General features: G+C 29.5%; 1 protein-coding gene across 6 annotated transcripts; it reads left to right on the top strand.

The window, feature by feature from the left end:
- Window positions 1–206: 206 nt before the first annotated feature.
- Window positions 207–17,201, top strand: LOC122851571 (dynein heavy chain, cytoplasmic). 6 transcript variants are annotated; one of them, XM_044150877.1, is made up of 10 exons: window positions 207–631; window positions 864–2,986; window positions 3,167–3,202; window positions 3,529–7,657; window positions 7,739–7,827; window positions 8,096–8,125; window positions 8,311–11,575; window positions 12,402–12,600; window positions 12,954–13,071; window positions 13,164–17,016. In XM_044150877.1, exons 1-10 carry the CDS (start codon window positions 388–390, stop codon window positions 16,932–16,934), a joined length of 14,004 nt encoding a protein of 4,667 aa, XP_044006812.1. In that variant the 5' UTR covers window positions 207–387; the 3' UTR covers window positions 16,935–17,016. The 6 variants fall into 6 exon arrangements, with proteins under 6 accessions (XP_044006812.1, XP_044006813.1, XP_044006814.1 ...); XM_044150878.1 differs by lacking the exon at window positions 12,402–12,600 and adding an exon at window positions 11,728–11,923 and having other exon boundaries at window positions 223–631; window positions 13,164–17,195; XM_044150879.1 differs by lacking the exon at window positions 8,096–8,125 and having other exon boundaries at window positions 223–631; window positions 13,164–17,201.
- The last annotated feature ends 106 nt before the right edge of the window (window positions 17,202–17,307 follow it).

Here is a 17,307-nt window from a genome sequence, read left to right as displayed (position 1 = left end):
TAATAATTAAATAGTTTATTAAATAATTGTATATTAAGTAAATAAAAAAACATAAAATTATAATTTTTTGTTCAAGAGTTTAATGTGCAATTTGAATTTATTGCGCGCGAAAAATGACAAGCGGCCATTTTCCTTAAATAACAACAACAACAATAATAATATTAAAATTGATTTTTTTTTTTTATTATTATTCTCATTCTCCCCACTTTTTGACCATCTTTGATGCTGATCAGGTCAACTCAGTGCAACTGACAGTTTTTTTTTCCTTATTATCAGTGACACATCAGTGGCTGTTAATAAATATTATTAAAATAGTAATTGCAAAAAATACACAACAAATAGTGATAGTTAAAAAAAAAACAACAAACAACAAATAATTGTTGTAAAATGGGAGATTCACTGGATGGGACCGGTGAACCCACGCCAGAATCACAAAATATTGCTGCAGTTGATTATACATTATTTGCAAATTATTTACGTAAAATAGCACCAATATTGGCACCTGAAGAAGATGCTGCACAATCATCATTTATTTCTGCTCTTGATGACAAAAGTAATCAAGAGTATATACGTAAATTTATTGCTGATCCACAAGTATGGGCGTTGTGTATTCAACGCAGTTCAACAAAAGGTAATACATATTTTTTAATTATCATTATTATTATTAAATTTATATTCAAATGACAATTATATACACGTACAAATGAGAGTAGGCGTTGACCTCTATTAAAAATTTAGCTGATGATGATGATGAAAAATAAACTACCGTTATGTGTAGAATCAAAAAGGGGAAAAAAAAGAAAATCAATTGTTTGTATTTTTTTTTTTTTGTTAATTGAATGAATATTATTTTATTATTGCAGAAGAGGACAATGGAGAAGGTGATGATGATAGAGACAGCACAATGTATCACATATCAAATGAAATATATTTTACAAATCCAAAAATGTCATCATTAGTATTGACAAAACGTGGTGCAATAATTGAAGCAGATAAATCAATAGCATCACAAGTTAGAACAGTTAATTTCTCAGATGGTCCACCATATGAAGCATTACATGCAATAAGTAAAACAATGGCACCATTTTTTAAAAGTTATGTCAAAGAAACTGGACGTGCTGATCGTGATGGTGATAAAATGGCACCATCTGTTGAAAAAAAAATAGCTGAACTTGAAATGGGTCTATTGCATCTTCAACAAAATATTGATATACCAGAAATATCATTACCAGTACATCCATCAGTAATGCAAGTTATAAATGCTTGTAATCATGAAAATCGTAAACCAAAAGTTGCTGATTTTGGTGATAAAGTTGAAGATTCAACATTTTTAAATCAATTACAAAATGGTGTTAATAGATGGATTAAAGAAATTCAAAAAGTAACAAAATTAAATCGTGATCCAGAATCTGGTACAGCATTACAAGAAATATCATTTTGGTTAAATTTAGAAAGAGCACTTCATCGTATACAAGAAAAACGTGAAAGTATTGAAATAACATTGACACTTGATATATTAAAACATGGTAAACGTTTTCATGCAACAGTTAGTTTTGATACAGATACTGGACTTAAACAAGCACTTGCAACAGTCAATGATTATAATCCATTAATGAAAGATTTTCCAATAAATGATTTATTATCAGCAACTGAACTTGAAAGAATACGTGCAGCTGTACAACAAATTTTTATGCATATGAGAAAAATACGTAGTACAAAATATCCAATTCAACGTGTATTAAGATTAGTTGAAGCAATATCACGTGATTTAAGTCAACAATTATTAAAAGTATTGGGAACAAGAAGATTAATGCATATACCATTTGATGAATTTGAAAAAGTTATGGCACAATGTTTTGAGGTATTTAATACATGGGATGATGAGTATGATAAATTAACTGGTTTACTACGTGATTTTGTTAAAAAAAAACGTGATGAACATATGAAAATGGTTTGGCGTGTTGCACCAGCACATAAAAAATTACAAACAAGAATGGAACAAATGCGTCGTTTTAGAAGACAACATGAACAATTAAGAACAGTTATTGTTCGTGTATTACGTCCAACAGTACGTCAAAATAATAATAATCCATCAATTGAAAATACTGATAATGATAATGTTAAAGTTGAATTTTCACTTGATGCAGCTGATGCAAATGCCATTAGTGAAGTTAATTTAGCATATGAAAATGTTAAAGAAGTTGATTGTCTTGATATAACAAAAGAAGGTGCTGAATCATGGGAAGCTGCTGTACACAGATATGAAGAAAGAATTGAAAGAGTTGAAGCTAGAATAACAGCTCATTTACGTGATCAACTTGGTACAGCTAAAAATGCTAATGAAATGTTTAGAATATTTTCAAGATTTAATGCTTTATTTGTTAGGCCACATATACGTGGTGCTATTAGAGAATATCAAACACAATTAATTCAACGTGTCAAGGATGACATTGAGGCACTTCATGAAAAATTTAAAGTACAATATCCACAAAGTAAATGTTGTCGTATGAGCCAAGTTAGAGATATACCACCAGTATCTGGATCAATTATATGGGTTAAACAAATTGATTATCAATTGACAATGTATCTTAAACGTGTTGAGGATGTTTTGGGTAAAGGATGGGAAAATCATATTGAAGGACAAAAACTTAAAGCTGATGGTGATAGTTTTCGTATTAAATTATCAACACAAGAAATATTTGATGATTGGGCACGTAAAGTACAACAAAGAAATATTGGTGTTACTGGTAGAATATTTTTAATTGATAGTGTACGTTCAAGATCTGGACGTGGTAATGTTTTAAAGCTTAAAGTTAATTTTTTACCTGAAATAATAACTCTATCAAAAGAAGTTAGAAATTTAAAAAATCTTGGATTTCGTGTACCACTTGCTATTGTCAACAAGGCACATCAAGCTAATCAACTTTATCCATTTGCCATTAGTCTCATTGAGAGTATTAGAACTTATGAAAGAACACTGGAAAAGGTAATTTAATTTTTGTAATAATAATAATAATGATGAACAATCCATAAACTAGTTACTATAATAAAGTTCCACATGCTCCAATATTTATAGCAAATAATAACACGTGATTTATCTAATCATATGATAATAATTTATAAATATTGAACATCATCTAATCCCATTAATCTCAACCATTTCTAGCTTACCAATCGGAGTCCCCACTGTCCTGGTTTAAAGGTAGTTTTAATAAGAAAAAAAAAAAATAACAATGCTTGATGAGACAATGCAACTTGTCTTCAATAATTATTGTTGTAATAATTGTTATTTTGTCTGCTTATTTTCAAGTATTTTTAGCAACAATATAGCCTGATTTATATTGTCCCTTGTTTCGTAATTATTTTTTAATAATAATTATTTTAATTGTTTTGTTTTATATTTGAAAAACAACATATCATTTGTCAATATTATTTTAATTAATTGTTGTAAATGTATGATAAAATTGATATTTCATATTTTAATTTATTAAAATATATATTAATTAAGATTGATTATTTTTTTTATAGATTGAAGATAAAGCAAGTATTATTCCACTTGTTGCTGGACTGAGAAAAGACGTATTGGCATTATTCTCAGAAGGAATTGCATTAGTTTGGGAGAGTTACAAGTTGGATCCATATGTTCAACGTTTATCTGAAATTGTTGTACAATTTCAAGAAAAAGTTGATGATTTATTGGTCGTTGAAGAACAGCTGGATGTTGATGTTAGATCATTAGAGACATGTCCATATTCAGCAAATACATTTGCTGATATTCTTGCTAAAATACAAAAATCTGTTGATGAATTGTCATTAAAAAATTATTCAAATTTACATATATGGGTAGCTCGTCTTGATGAAGAAGTTGAAAAAAATTTAGCAGCTCGTTTAGAAGCAGGTGTTAAAGCATGGACTGATGCACTAATGGGACATAAAAAAGAAGTTGATTTAAGTATGGATACAGATGCACCAACAAAACCAACACACAAACCAGGTGGTGATCCAAAAATTCAAAATCAAATACATGAAGTTAGAATAACAAATCAAACAATGTATTTATATCCAAGTATTGAAGATGCAAGATTTCAAATAATGCAACAACTTTTTGCTTGGCAAGCAATTGTTACATCACAAATTCGTCTACAAAGTTCAAGATATCAAGTTGGTTTAGATAAACCCGAGTCAGGTACATATAGAAATCTTTTGACAAAATTACCAACTGGTAAAATACCATTAGAATCAGCATATGAAGCTGTTGAATCTAAAATGAAAGACATTGCTGATTATGTTGATCAATGGTTAAGATATCAAGCACTTTGGGATCTTCAACCAGATAATCTTTATGGTAAACTTGGTGAAGATATTGGTCTTTGGATGAAATGTTTAAATGACATTAAAAAAACACGTACAACATTTGATACATCTGATACACGTCGTGAATTTGGTCCAGTTATTATTGATTTTGCAAAAGTACAAAGTAAAGTATCACTTAAATATGATTCATGGCATAAAGAAACACTTGGTAAATTTGGTGCACTTCTTGGCAATGAAATGTCAAGTTTTCATTCACAAGTATCAAAATCAAGAAGTGATTTGGAGCAACAATCAATTGAAGCAGCAAGTACAACTGATGCTGTTGGTTTTATAACATATGTACAATCATTAAAACGTAAAATGAAAGTATGGGAAAAACAAGTTGATATTTATAGAGAAGGACAAAGAATACTTGAACGTCAACGTTTTCAATTTCCATCAACTTGGTTACATGTTGATAATATTGAAGGTGAATGGGGTGCATTTAATGAAATAATAAAACGTAAAGATATGAGTATACAAACACAAGTTGCATCATTACAAATGAAAATTGTTGCTGAAGATAAAGCTGTTGAAACAAGAACAACTGATTTTCTTGGTGATTGGGAACGTGGTAAACCAGTTGAAGGACATTTAAGACCAGATGATGCATTACAACAACTTCAATTATTTGAAAGTAAATTTGCAAGATTAAAAGAAGAACGTGATAATGTTGCAAAAGCTAAAGAAGCATTAGAGCTACAAGAACCAGGTGGTGTATCAACAAGTGAAGATAGAATGCTTGTTGTATTTGAAGAATTACAAGATTTACGTGGTGTATGGTCTGAGTTATCAAGAATATGGACACAAATTGATGAAACAAGAGAAAAACCATGGTTATCTGTACAACCACGTAAATTACGTCAACAACTTGATACAATGATGACACAACTTAAAGAATTACCAGCTCGTTTAAGACAATATTCATCATATGAATATGTTAAAAAAATGTTACAAAATTATACAAAAGTTAATATGCTTATTGTTGAATTAAAATCAGATGCATTAAAAGAACGTCATTGGAAACAATTAACAAAACAATTACGTGTTAATTGGATATTAAGTGAACTAACACTTGGACAAGTATGGGATGTTAATTTACAAAAAAATGAAAGTATTGTTAAAGATATTATTCTTGTTGCACAAGGTGAAATGGCACTTGAAGAATTTTTAAAACAAGTACGTGAATCATGGCAAACATATGAACTTGATTTAATTAATTATCAAAGTAAATGTCGTTTAATACGTGGTTGGGATGATTTATTTAATAAAGTTAAAGAACATATTAATTCAGTTGCTGCTATGAAATTATCACCTTATTATAAAGTATTTGAAGAAGAAGCACTTACATGGGAAGAAAAATTAAATCGTATTAATGCATTATTTGATGTATGGATTGATGTACAACGTCGTTGGGTATATCTTGAGGGTATATTTTCTGGTAGTGCTGATATTAAAACATTATTACCAGTTGAAACATCACGTTTTCAAAGTATAAGCTCTGAATTTTTGGGTCTTATGAAAAAAGTATCAAAATCACCAATGGTTATGGATGTATTAAATATTCCTGGTGTACAAAGAGCACTTGAACGTCTTGCTGATTTACTTGGTAAAATACAAAAAGCACTTGGTGAATATTTAGAACGTGAAAGAACATCATTTCCACGTTTTTATTTTGTTGGTGATGAGGATTTACTTGAAATTATTGGTAATAGTAAAAATGTTGCTAGATTACAAAAACATTTTAAAAAAATGTTTGCTGGTGTTGCTGCAATATTATTAAATGATGATAATACAGTTATACTTGGTATTGCATCAAGAGAAGGTGAAGAAGTTTATTTTCAAACACCAGTATCAACAATTGATTATCCAAAAATAAATGAATGGTTAACACTTGTTGAAAAAGAAATGCGTGTTACATTAGCATCAAGTCTTGCTAAAGCTGTACATGATATTAAACAATTTAAAGATGGTAATATTAATCCAGATGCATTTATGTCATGGTGTGATAATTATCAAGCACAAATTATTGTATTAGCAGCACAAATATTATGGTCAGAAGATGTTGAAGCAGCGCTACATGAAGCACAATCTGATCCAAGTAAAAATTCACTTGAACGTGTACTTAATCAAGTTGAAGGAACATTAAATGTTCTTGCTGATTCAGTATTACAAGAACAACCAGCATTACGTCGTAAAAAACTTGAACATTTAATTAATGAATTTGTACATAAAAGAACAGTTACAAGAAGATTATTTGCAAATAAAGTATCAAATCCAAAAGCATTTGAATGGCTTTGTGAAATGAGATTTTATTTTGATCCACGACAAACAGAGGTATTACAACAATTAACAATTCACATGGCAAATGCTAAATTCTATTATGGCTTTGAATATCTTGGTGTACAAGATAGACTTGTACAAACACCATTAACTGATCGTTGTTATTTAACAATGACACAAGCACTTGAAGCAAGACTTGGTGGTTCACCATTTGGTCCAGCTGGTACTGGTAAAACTGAATCAGTCAAAGCACTTGGTCATCAACTTGGTAGATTTGTACTTGTATTTAATTGTGATGAGACATTTGATTTTCAAGCAATGGGACGTATATTTGTTGGTCTTTGTCAAGTTGGTGCTTGGGGTTGTTTTGATGAATTTAATCGTCTTGAAGAACGTATGTTATCTGCTGTATCACAACAAGTACAAACTATTCAAGAAGCACTTAAAAGTCAAATGGAAGGTAAAAAAGGTGGAACATTGTGTGTTGAACTTGTTGGTAAACAAGTTAAAGTATCAACAGATATGGCAATATTTATAACAATGAATCCTGGCTATGCTGGACGTTCAAATTTACCAGATAATTTAAAAAAATTATTTAGATCACTTGCAATGACAACACCTGATCGACAACTTATTGCTGAAGTTATGTTATTCAGTCAAGGCTTTAGATCAGCTGAAAAACTTGCATGTAAAATTGTGCCATTCTTTAAACTTTGTGATGAACAATTGTCAAATCAATCACATTATGATTTTGGTCTACGTGCACTTAAATCTGTATTAATATCAGCTGGTAATGTTAAACGTGATAGGATTATGAGAATTAAAGAAAATATGACTAATAGAGGTGAAACAAATATTGATGAAGCATCAATTGCTGAAAATTTACCAGAACAAGAAATTCTTATACAATCAGTTTGTGAAACAATGGTGCCAAAACTTGTTGCTGAAGATATTCCACTTCTATTTAGTTTACTCAATGATGTATTCCCAAATGTCAACTATACACGTGCTGAAATGAAAGGTAAATTTTTTTTCTATCAATTAACAACAACAATCAGTATCAGTTATTAAATATTTCAATTTTATTTTATCAATTTTTCAGGATTAAAAGATGAAATTCGTAAAGTATGTGCTGAAGAATATCTTGTTTGTGGTGAGGGTGATGAACAAGGTGGAGCATGGCAAGAAAAGGTAATTAAACAAAAAAAAACTTTAAAATATTTAAAAATTAAATTTTTTCTATATATAAATTGATAATATAAAATAATATTTTGTATTGCTTATCAATAACATGCATTCAATTCCCAGCCCACTAAATATATACTATATTTTTATTTGAGCAACATAGCATGTCACAAAAAAAACATAAAATAACATATTCAATAACACAATTTAACTGTAACCAACTATATCTAAAGGTAATCATTAAATTAATTTCATTATCTTGTGCACGCTCAAGGAATTGATTGGCGAGACCTGGGTAGAAAAGGTGAGATCGTCATGATGATGATTGATGTTTGTGATCGTTTGCATTGTAATAATCCCCAGTACCTAAAAAAAAAAAATATAATTATCCTGCTTATTGTTGTTGTTATAAATATATTTACAGTAAAAAAAAAATAAATAAAAAATTACAATAAATTTTAATGACAAATGAATTTTTATTTATAATAGGTACTTCAATTATATCAAATTTGTAATTTGAATCATGGTTTGATGATGGTTGGTCCAAGTGGATCTGGTAAAACAACAGCATGGAAAGTACTATTAAAGGCACTTGAACGTTTTGAAGGTACTGAAGGTGTTGCACATGTTATTGATCCAAAAGCAATTAGTAAAGAAACATTATATGGTGTACTTGATCCAAATACACGTGAATGGACTGATGGTCTATTTACTCATATATTACGTAAAATAATTGATAATGTACGTGGTGAAATAAATAAACGTCAATGGATTATATTTGATGGTGATGTTGATCCTGAATGGGTTGAAAATTTAAATTCTGTACTTGATGATAATAAATTATTGACATTACCAAATGGTGAACGTTTAAGTTTACCACCAAATGTCAGAGTTATGTTTGAAGTACAAGATTTAAAATATGCAACATTAGCAACAGTATCACGTTGTGGTATGGTATGGTTTTCTGAAGATGTATTATCAACTGAAATGATATTTGAAAATTATATGATGCGTTTAAAAAATATACCACTTGAAGATGCTGATGAGGATAATAATTTTGGTGGTAGTAAAAATAAAAATGATAAAGATGATACATTATCACCAGCAATAACAGTACAACGTGAAGTTGGAAGTATATTACAAAGTTATTTTGCACCAGATGGTTTAGTTGTTAGATGTTTAGAATATGCTATGAAACAAGAACATATTATGGATTTTACACGTTTACGTGCACTTAGTTCATTATTTTCAATGTTAAATCAAGCAGTAAGAAATGTACTTCATTATAATCATTCACATATTGATTTTCCATTACCAAGTGAACAACTTGAACTTTATATGCCAAAATGTCTTGTTTATGCTTTATTATGGAGTTTTGCTGGTGATGCTAAATTAAAAGTACGTTCAGATCTTGGTGATTTTGCAAGATCAATAACAACAATTCCATTACCATCACAAATAAATATACCAATAATTGATTTTGAAGTTAATATACATGGTGATTGGTTACCATGGAGTAATAAAGTACCACAAATTGAAGTTGAAACACATAAAGTTGCTAGTCCAGATATTGTTGTGCCAACATTAGATACTGTAAGACATGAAAGTTTATTATATACATGGCTTGCTGAACATAAACCATTGGTACTTTGTGGTCCACCTGGTTCTGGTAAAACAATGACATTATTTTCAGCATTACGTGCACTACCAGATATGGAAGTTGTTGGTTTAAATTTTTCTTCAGCTACAACACCTGAATTATTATTAAAAACATTTGATCATTATTGTGAATATAGAAAAACACCAAATGGTGTTGTATTATCACCAGTACAACTTGGTAAATGGCTTGTATTATTTTGTGATGAAATTAATTTACCTGATATGGATAATTATGGTACACAAAGAGTTATATCATTTTTACGTCAACTTGTTGAACATCGTGGTTTTTATAGAACAAGTGATCAAGCATGGGTATCATTGGAACGTATACAATTTGTTGGTGCATGTAATCCACCAACAGATCCTGGTAGAAAACCATTGAGTCATAGATTTTTAAGACATGTACCAGTTATTTATGTTGATTATCCTGGTGAAACATCATTAAAACAAATTTATGGTACATTTACACGTGCAATGTTAAGATTAACACCATCATTAAGAGGCTACGCTGAGCCATTAACAAATGCAATGGTTGAATTTTATCTTTCATCACAAGAAAGATTTACTCAAGATATGCAACCACATTATGTTTATTCACCACGTGAAATGACTAGATGGGTACGTGGTATTTGTGAAGCAATAAGACCACTTGATAGTCTTTCAGTTGAAGGTTTAGTACGTTTATGGGCACATGAAGCACTTAGATTATTTCAAGATCGTCTTGTTGAAGATTCTGAACGTGCATGGACAAATAAAAATATTGATATTGTTGCAATGAAACATTTTATGGGTGTTGATGCTGATAAAGCACTTGCAAGACCAATATTATATAGTAATTGGTTATCAAAAGATTATGTACCAGTTAATAGACAAGAATTACGTGATTATGTACGCGCTAGATTAAAGGTATTTTATGAAGAAGAACTTGATGTACCATTAGTGTTATTTGATGAAGTATTAGAGCATGTATTGAGAATTGATAGAATATTTAGACAACCACAAGGACATTTATTATTAATTGGTGTTTCTGGTGCTGGTAAAACAACATTATCAAGATTTGTTGCTTGGATGAATGGACTATCAATATTTCAAATAAAAGTACATAATAAATATACTGGTGAAGATTTTGATGAAGATCTTAGACAAGTACTTAGACGATCAGGTTGTAAAGATGAAAAAATAGCATTTATATTGGATGAATCAAATGTATTGGATTCTGGATTTTTAGAAAGAATGAATACATTATTGGCTAATGGTGAAGTACCTGGTTTATTTGAAGGTGATGAATATACAACACTTATGACACAATGTAAAGAAGGAGCACAAAGAGAAGGTTTAATGTTAGATTCAAATGAAGAATTATATAAATGGTTTACTGGACAAGTTATGAAAAATCTTCATGTTGTATTTACAATGAATCCAAGTACAGATGGTCTTAAAGATCGTGCAGCAACATCACCAGCATTATTTAATCGTTGTGTATTAAATTGGTTTGGTGATTGGTCAGATAATGCATTATTTCAAGTTGGTAAAGAATTTACAAATCGTGTTGATCTTGAAAAACCAACATGGAAATCACCAGATTTTTTCCCATCTGTATGTTCACTTATACCTGCTCAACCAACTCATCGTGATGCTGTTATTAATGCATGTGTTTATGTACATCAAACATTACATAAAGCAAATGCAAGACTTGTTAAACGTAGTAGTAGAACAATGTCAATAACACCACGTCATTATCTTGATTTTATAAATCATTTTGTTAAATTATATCAAGAAAAAAGAAGTGATCTTGAAGAACAACAATTACATCTTAATGTTGGTCTTGGTAAAATTGCTGAAACAGTTGAACAAGTTGAAGAAATGCAAAAAAGTTTAGCTGTTAAATCACAAGAACTTCAAGCTAAAAATGATGCTGCTAATGCTAAATTACGACAAATGGTTAAAGATCAACAAGAAGCTGAAAAGAAAAAAGTACAAAGTCAAGAAATTCAACAACAATTGGCTATTCAAACAGTTGCTATTGATCAAAAAAGAGAAGATGTTATGGCTGATCTTGCACAAGTTGAACCAGCTGTTATTGATGCACAAAATGGTAAGCAATTATTTCATATTAAAAAAAAAACAAACAATATTTATTATTATATTTACACTATTTTTGAAATTGTTTTTTTCCTTGAAATTTTTATCTCCTTTTCTTGGCGTTTTTTTTTCTTTCCTTTCTTTCACAATTATTGTTGAGCGTAGCTGTAAAGGGAATAAAACGTCAGCATCTAGTTGAAATACGTTCAATGGCAAATCCACCAGCAATTGTTAAAGTTGCACTTGAGTCAATGTGTTTTTTACTTGGTGAAAATGCAACTGATTGGAAACAAATACGAGCTGTTACAATGCGAGATGGTTTCATTCCAACAATCGTCAATTTTAGCACAGAAAATATAACGTAAGATAATAATTTAAAAAAACAATTAAAAACAACAAGGATGCTGCATCAATGAGTCTGTTGGTCGCTGCTGTTAACAATGATGTATAACAAACAACGTCGCCTGGGAATAATCAACTGCTTTTTTTTTTTTTTTTAAATTTTCTTTTTGTTTTAATCGTTTATTTATTAATAAATATTAATTGTTATTTACAGCACATAATTATTTAATAACTTAATTAATAACAGGATGAAAAAAAAAACACGAGTTGCAGTTTTAATTTATCACTGCATCAAATTAACTAAGAGAAAAATTTAAAAGAATATTTAAATAAAAATGAATGATTATTACACATTTTTATTTAACGTTTTTTTTTTTTTTTTCTCTCTATCTGTCTCTCTCTCTGTTATTGTCTTTAATGCACCATTTGTCTAATTGTTTAATTAATTTATTAATTTATTAATACTGACATTGTGATGTTTGTTATATTTCAAACAGCTGTGAAATCAATTAAGAAACAACATTTGGTTGAAGTACGTTCAATGGCAAATCCACCAGCAATTGTTAAAGTTGCTCTTGAATCAATCTGCTTATTACTTGGTGAAAATGCCAGTGACTGGAAGTCAATTCGTGCTGTCATCATGAGAGACAATTTTATCAATACAATTGTCTCGAATTTCAGTACGGACGACATAACGTAAGCATGGGCATTGATTATAATTTCGTTTTTTTTTTTTTATTTTTTTTGACACCAGCGTAGGTTTAAAAATGGTCTCTTTCAATTTGGCAATGACGATTGAGATAAAAAAAACACAACATCTGCTGGATTTATAAACAAAAAAAAATATATATTTAATAATGCATGTTTTTGTTGACTGTTGAGCTTGTTTCTAACAACAAATAATAATATAAACTAAATTTATTAATTTTTTTTTACTAATGCAAAACAAAAAAAAAAACAAACCTATTTGATGTAGTTTTTTTTTTTTTTTTTGAATGAATAATGTTTTTAATTTGCTTTAATTTATGAAATTTTTGTACTTAATATAGTGATGAAGTTCGTGAAAAAATGAAGAGTCGTTATCTCAGTAATCCTGATTATAACTTTGAAAAAGTCAATCGTGCCAGTATGGCCTGTGGTCCTATGGTCAAATGGGCAACAGCTCAGGTAATTTAATTATCATTAAAATTTGTTTTTTCTTTGATCATTTTACATGATAAATAATTATTAACATTTTAACTTTTCTTTTAAATAATTAGATTCAATACGCAGACATGTTAAAACGAGTTGAACCACTTCGTGAAGAATTATATTCTCTTGAACGTCAAGCTGAGACAAATAAAGATAAAGGTGAACAAGTTAAAAATTTAATATCACAATTGGAATTAAGTATTGCATCATACAAAGAAGAATATGCACAGTTAATTTCTCAAGCACAAGCTATAAAAACAGATTTAGAAAATGTACAAGGCAAAGTTGATCGTTCAATAGCTCTTATTAAATCATTGGTTATTGAACGTGAACGTTGGGAAGCAACAAGTGAAACATTCCGCAGTCAAATGTCAACAATAATTGGTGATGTACTTTTATCATCAGCATTTTTAGCATATGCTGGATATTTTGATCAACATTATCGTCAAAATTTATTTACAACATGGTGTCAACATTTACAACATGCTAATTTACAATTTAGAGCTGATATTGCAAGAACAGAATATTTATCAAATCCAGATGAACGTTTACGTTGGCAAGCAAATGCACTACCAACAGATGATCTTTGTACAGAAAATGCAATAATGTTAAAACGTTTTAATAGATATCCACTTATAATTGATCCATCTGGACAAGCTACAGAATTTATTATGAATGAATTTAAAGAACGTAAAATAACTAAAACTAGTTTTCTTGATGATTCATTTAGAAAAAATCTTGAAAGTGCATTACGTTTTGGTAATCCATTGCTTGTTCAAGATGTTGAAAATTATGATCCAATATTAAATCCAGTATTAAATAGAGAATTAAGAAGAACTGGTGGAAGAGTATTAATAACATTGGGGGATCAAGATATTGATCTTTCACCATCATTTGTTATATTTTTATCAACAAGAGATCCAACTGTTGAATTTCCACCTGATATATGTTCACGTGTAACATTTGTTAACTTTACTGTAACAAGAAGTTCACTTCAAAGTCAATGTTTAAATCAAGTACTCAAAGCAGAACGTCCAGATATTGATGAAAAAAGATCAGATTTACTTAAATTACAAGGTGAATTCCATTTACGTTTACGACAACTTGAAAAATCATTATTACAAGCATTAAATGATGCTAAAGGTAAAATTTTAGATGATGATTCTGTAATAACAACATTAGAAACACTCAAACAAGAAGCTGCTGATATTAGTAAAAAAGTTGAAGAAACAGATAAAGTTATTGGTGAAATTGAAACTGTATCACAACAATATTTGCCATTATCACAAGCATGTTCAAATATGTACTTTACAATGGATAGCCTTAATCAAATACATTTTCTTTATCAATATTCATTGAAAATGTTTTTAGATATATTTACATCTGTTCTATCACAAAATACAAAATTAAATGGTATATCAGATTATACACAAAGATTATCATTAATAACAAGTGATTTATTCTCTGTATGTTATGAAAGAGTTGCAAGAGGTATGTTACATGCTGACAGATTAACATTTGCATTATTATTATGTCGTATACATTTAAAAGGAATTATAAATGAATCAACATTTGATGATGAATTTACATTTTTCCTTCGTGGTAAAGAGGGTGTATTAAATGTACGTGGTCCATTAATATCAAGTTTAAGCTCAGAACAACAAGAAGCAATGATGCGTTTAAGTTTACGTTTACCGGCATTTAAAAAACTTGGACAAATAATACAAGATAATAGTGAATTTAGTAATTGGTTACAATCATCAAATCCTGAAACAATGGTACCAAAATTATGGGATGAAGAAAAACCATTGTCATCAATTGGTACAGCAATATATCAGCTATTATTAATACAAGCATTTAGACCAGATAGAGTTATTGCTGCAGCATCATTATTTATAACATCAGCACTTGGTGATAAATTTATGGCAGCAGCTGAAATTGAACTTGATTTTGGTTCAGTTGTTGAAAATCAATTAAAAGCAGCTGTACCAGCATTATTATGTTCAGTACCAGGTTTTGATGCATCAGGAAGAGTTGATGATCTTGCAACTGAACTTGGTAAACAAATTGTTAGTATTGCAATTGGTTCTGCTGAAGGTTTTAATCAAGCTGATCGTGCTATTAATATGGCTGTTAAAGCTGGTAGATGGGTTATGTTAAAAAATGTACATCTTGCACCACAATGGCTTGTACAACTTGAAAAAAAATTACACAGTATACAACCACATGCTGGTTTTAGATTATTTTTAACAATGGAAATTAATCCAAAAGTACCAGTTAATTTATTACGTGCTGGTAGAATATTTGTATTTGAACCACCACCAGGTATTAAAGCAAATTTGTTGAGAACATTTAGTACAGTACCAGCATCAAGAATGATGAAAGCACCAAATGAAAGAGCAAGATTATATTTTTTACTTGCATGGTTTCATGCAATTGTACAAGAAAGATTACGTTATTCACCACTTGGTTGGTCAAAACATTATGAATTTAATGAGAGTGATCTTCGTGTTGCTTGTGATACACTTGATACTTGGATTGAGGCAACAGCTATGGGTAGAACAAATTTACCACCAGAAAAAGTACCATGGGATGCACTTGTAACATTATTATCACAATGTATTTATGGTGGTAAAATTGATAATGAATTTGATCAAAGATTATTAGCATCATTTTTAAGAAAATTATTTACACCAAGATCATTTGAAGGTGATTTCGCATTAGTTGCTAATGTTGATGGTAGTGGACAAGGTAATCAAAGACACATAACAATGCCTGATGGTACAAGACGTGATCATTTCTTAAAATGGATTGAATCATTGTCTGATAGACAAGCACCATCATGGCTTGGTTTACCAAATAATGCTGAAAAAGTATTATTAACAACACGTGGTACTGATCTTGTATCAAAATTATTAAAAATGCAACAACTTGAAGATGAAGATGAGCTTGCATATTCAAATGATGAATCATTAACAACACCAAGAGAAGCTGAAGGTGATGGTAGACCATCGTGGATGCGTGTATTACATAATTCAGCATCAACTTGGCTTCAATTATTACCTAAAAATTTACAAATATTAAAAAGAACTGTTGAAAATATCAAAGATCCACTTTATCGTTATTTTGAACGTGAAGTTAATAGTGGAGCTAAATTATTACAAGATGTTATTCATGATTTGGAAGATGTTGTATTAATATGTCAAGGTGAAAAAAAACAAACAAATTATCATCGTACAATGTTATCAGAACTTGTTAAAGGTATATTACCTGGTGGATGGAGAAGATATACTGTACCACGAGGTTGTACTGTTATACAATGGATAACTGATTTTAGTCAACGTGTTATGCAATTACAAGAAGTATCACGTCTTGTATCACAAGGTGGAGCTAAAGAAATTAAAAGTTTTCCAGTTTGGCTTGGTGGTTTATTAAATCCTGAGGCTTATATTACAGCAACAAGACAATGTATTGCACAAGCAAATAGCTGGTCACTTGAAGAATTACAATTAGTTGTTACAATTGGTGATGGTGATAATATTGCAACTGATGATTGTTCATTTGCTGTTACTGGATTAAAATTACAGGGTGCACTTTGTAAAGATAATCAGCTGTATTTAACATCAACAATTATGACTGATTTACCAGTTACAATGTTACGATGGGTTCGTTCATCAACTGAAGAAGCAAGAAAAGGAAAATTATCTTTACCTGTTTATTTAAATAGCACTAGAACTGAGCTATTATTTACTGTTGATCTTAATACTGCTACTAATCAAGATCCACATAGTTTCTATGAGCGTGGAGTTGCAGTACTCACATCAACTGCTTTAAATTAATTCAATTTTTTCTCAATTTATAATATTAATAATATTTATCAACGAGCAAAACACAGTAATTTTTTTTTTCTTTTCGCAAATTACTAAATAATTATTTTTAAAATAAATTTCAACAATTAAAACTACTCATTGGTTTTAATTATATATGTACAATAAAATAAACGAAAAAAAAAAAAAAAACATTTCATTTAATTTTTTCAAATAAAATAATATGTGAAAAAAAAAATTAACAATAAATCAATGGAAATAAATAATAATAAATTGGCATTAAGAATAATTTATTGAACTTTAAATAAATGTTAAAAATTGTTTGTACTAATTATTGTTTATTGATGAAAATATTTAAGTTTCTAGGAAATCAAAGACTTTTTAA

The sequence above is a fragment of the Aphidius gifuensis genome, linkage group LG3 (assembly GCF_014905175.1).
Source record: "Aphidius gifuensis isolate YNYX2018 linkage group LG3, ASM1490517v1, whole genome shotgun sequence".
Classification (NCBI taxonomy): domain Eukaryota; kingdom Metazoa; phylum Arthropoda; class Insecta; order Hymenoptera; family Braconidae; genus Aphidius; species Aphidius gifuensis.
This window is presented reverse-complemented; position numbering and strand designations above follow the sequence as displayed.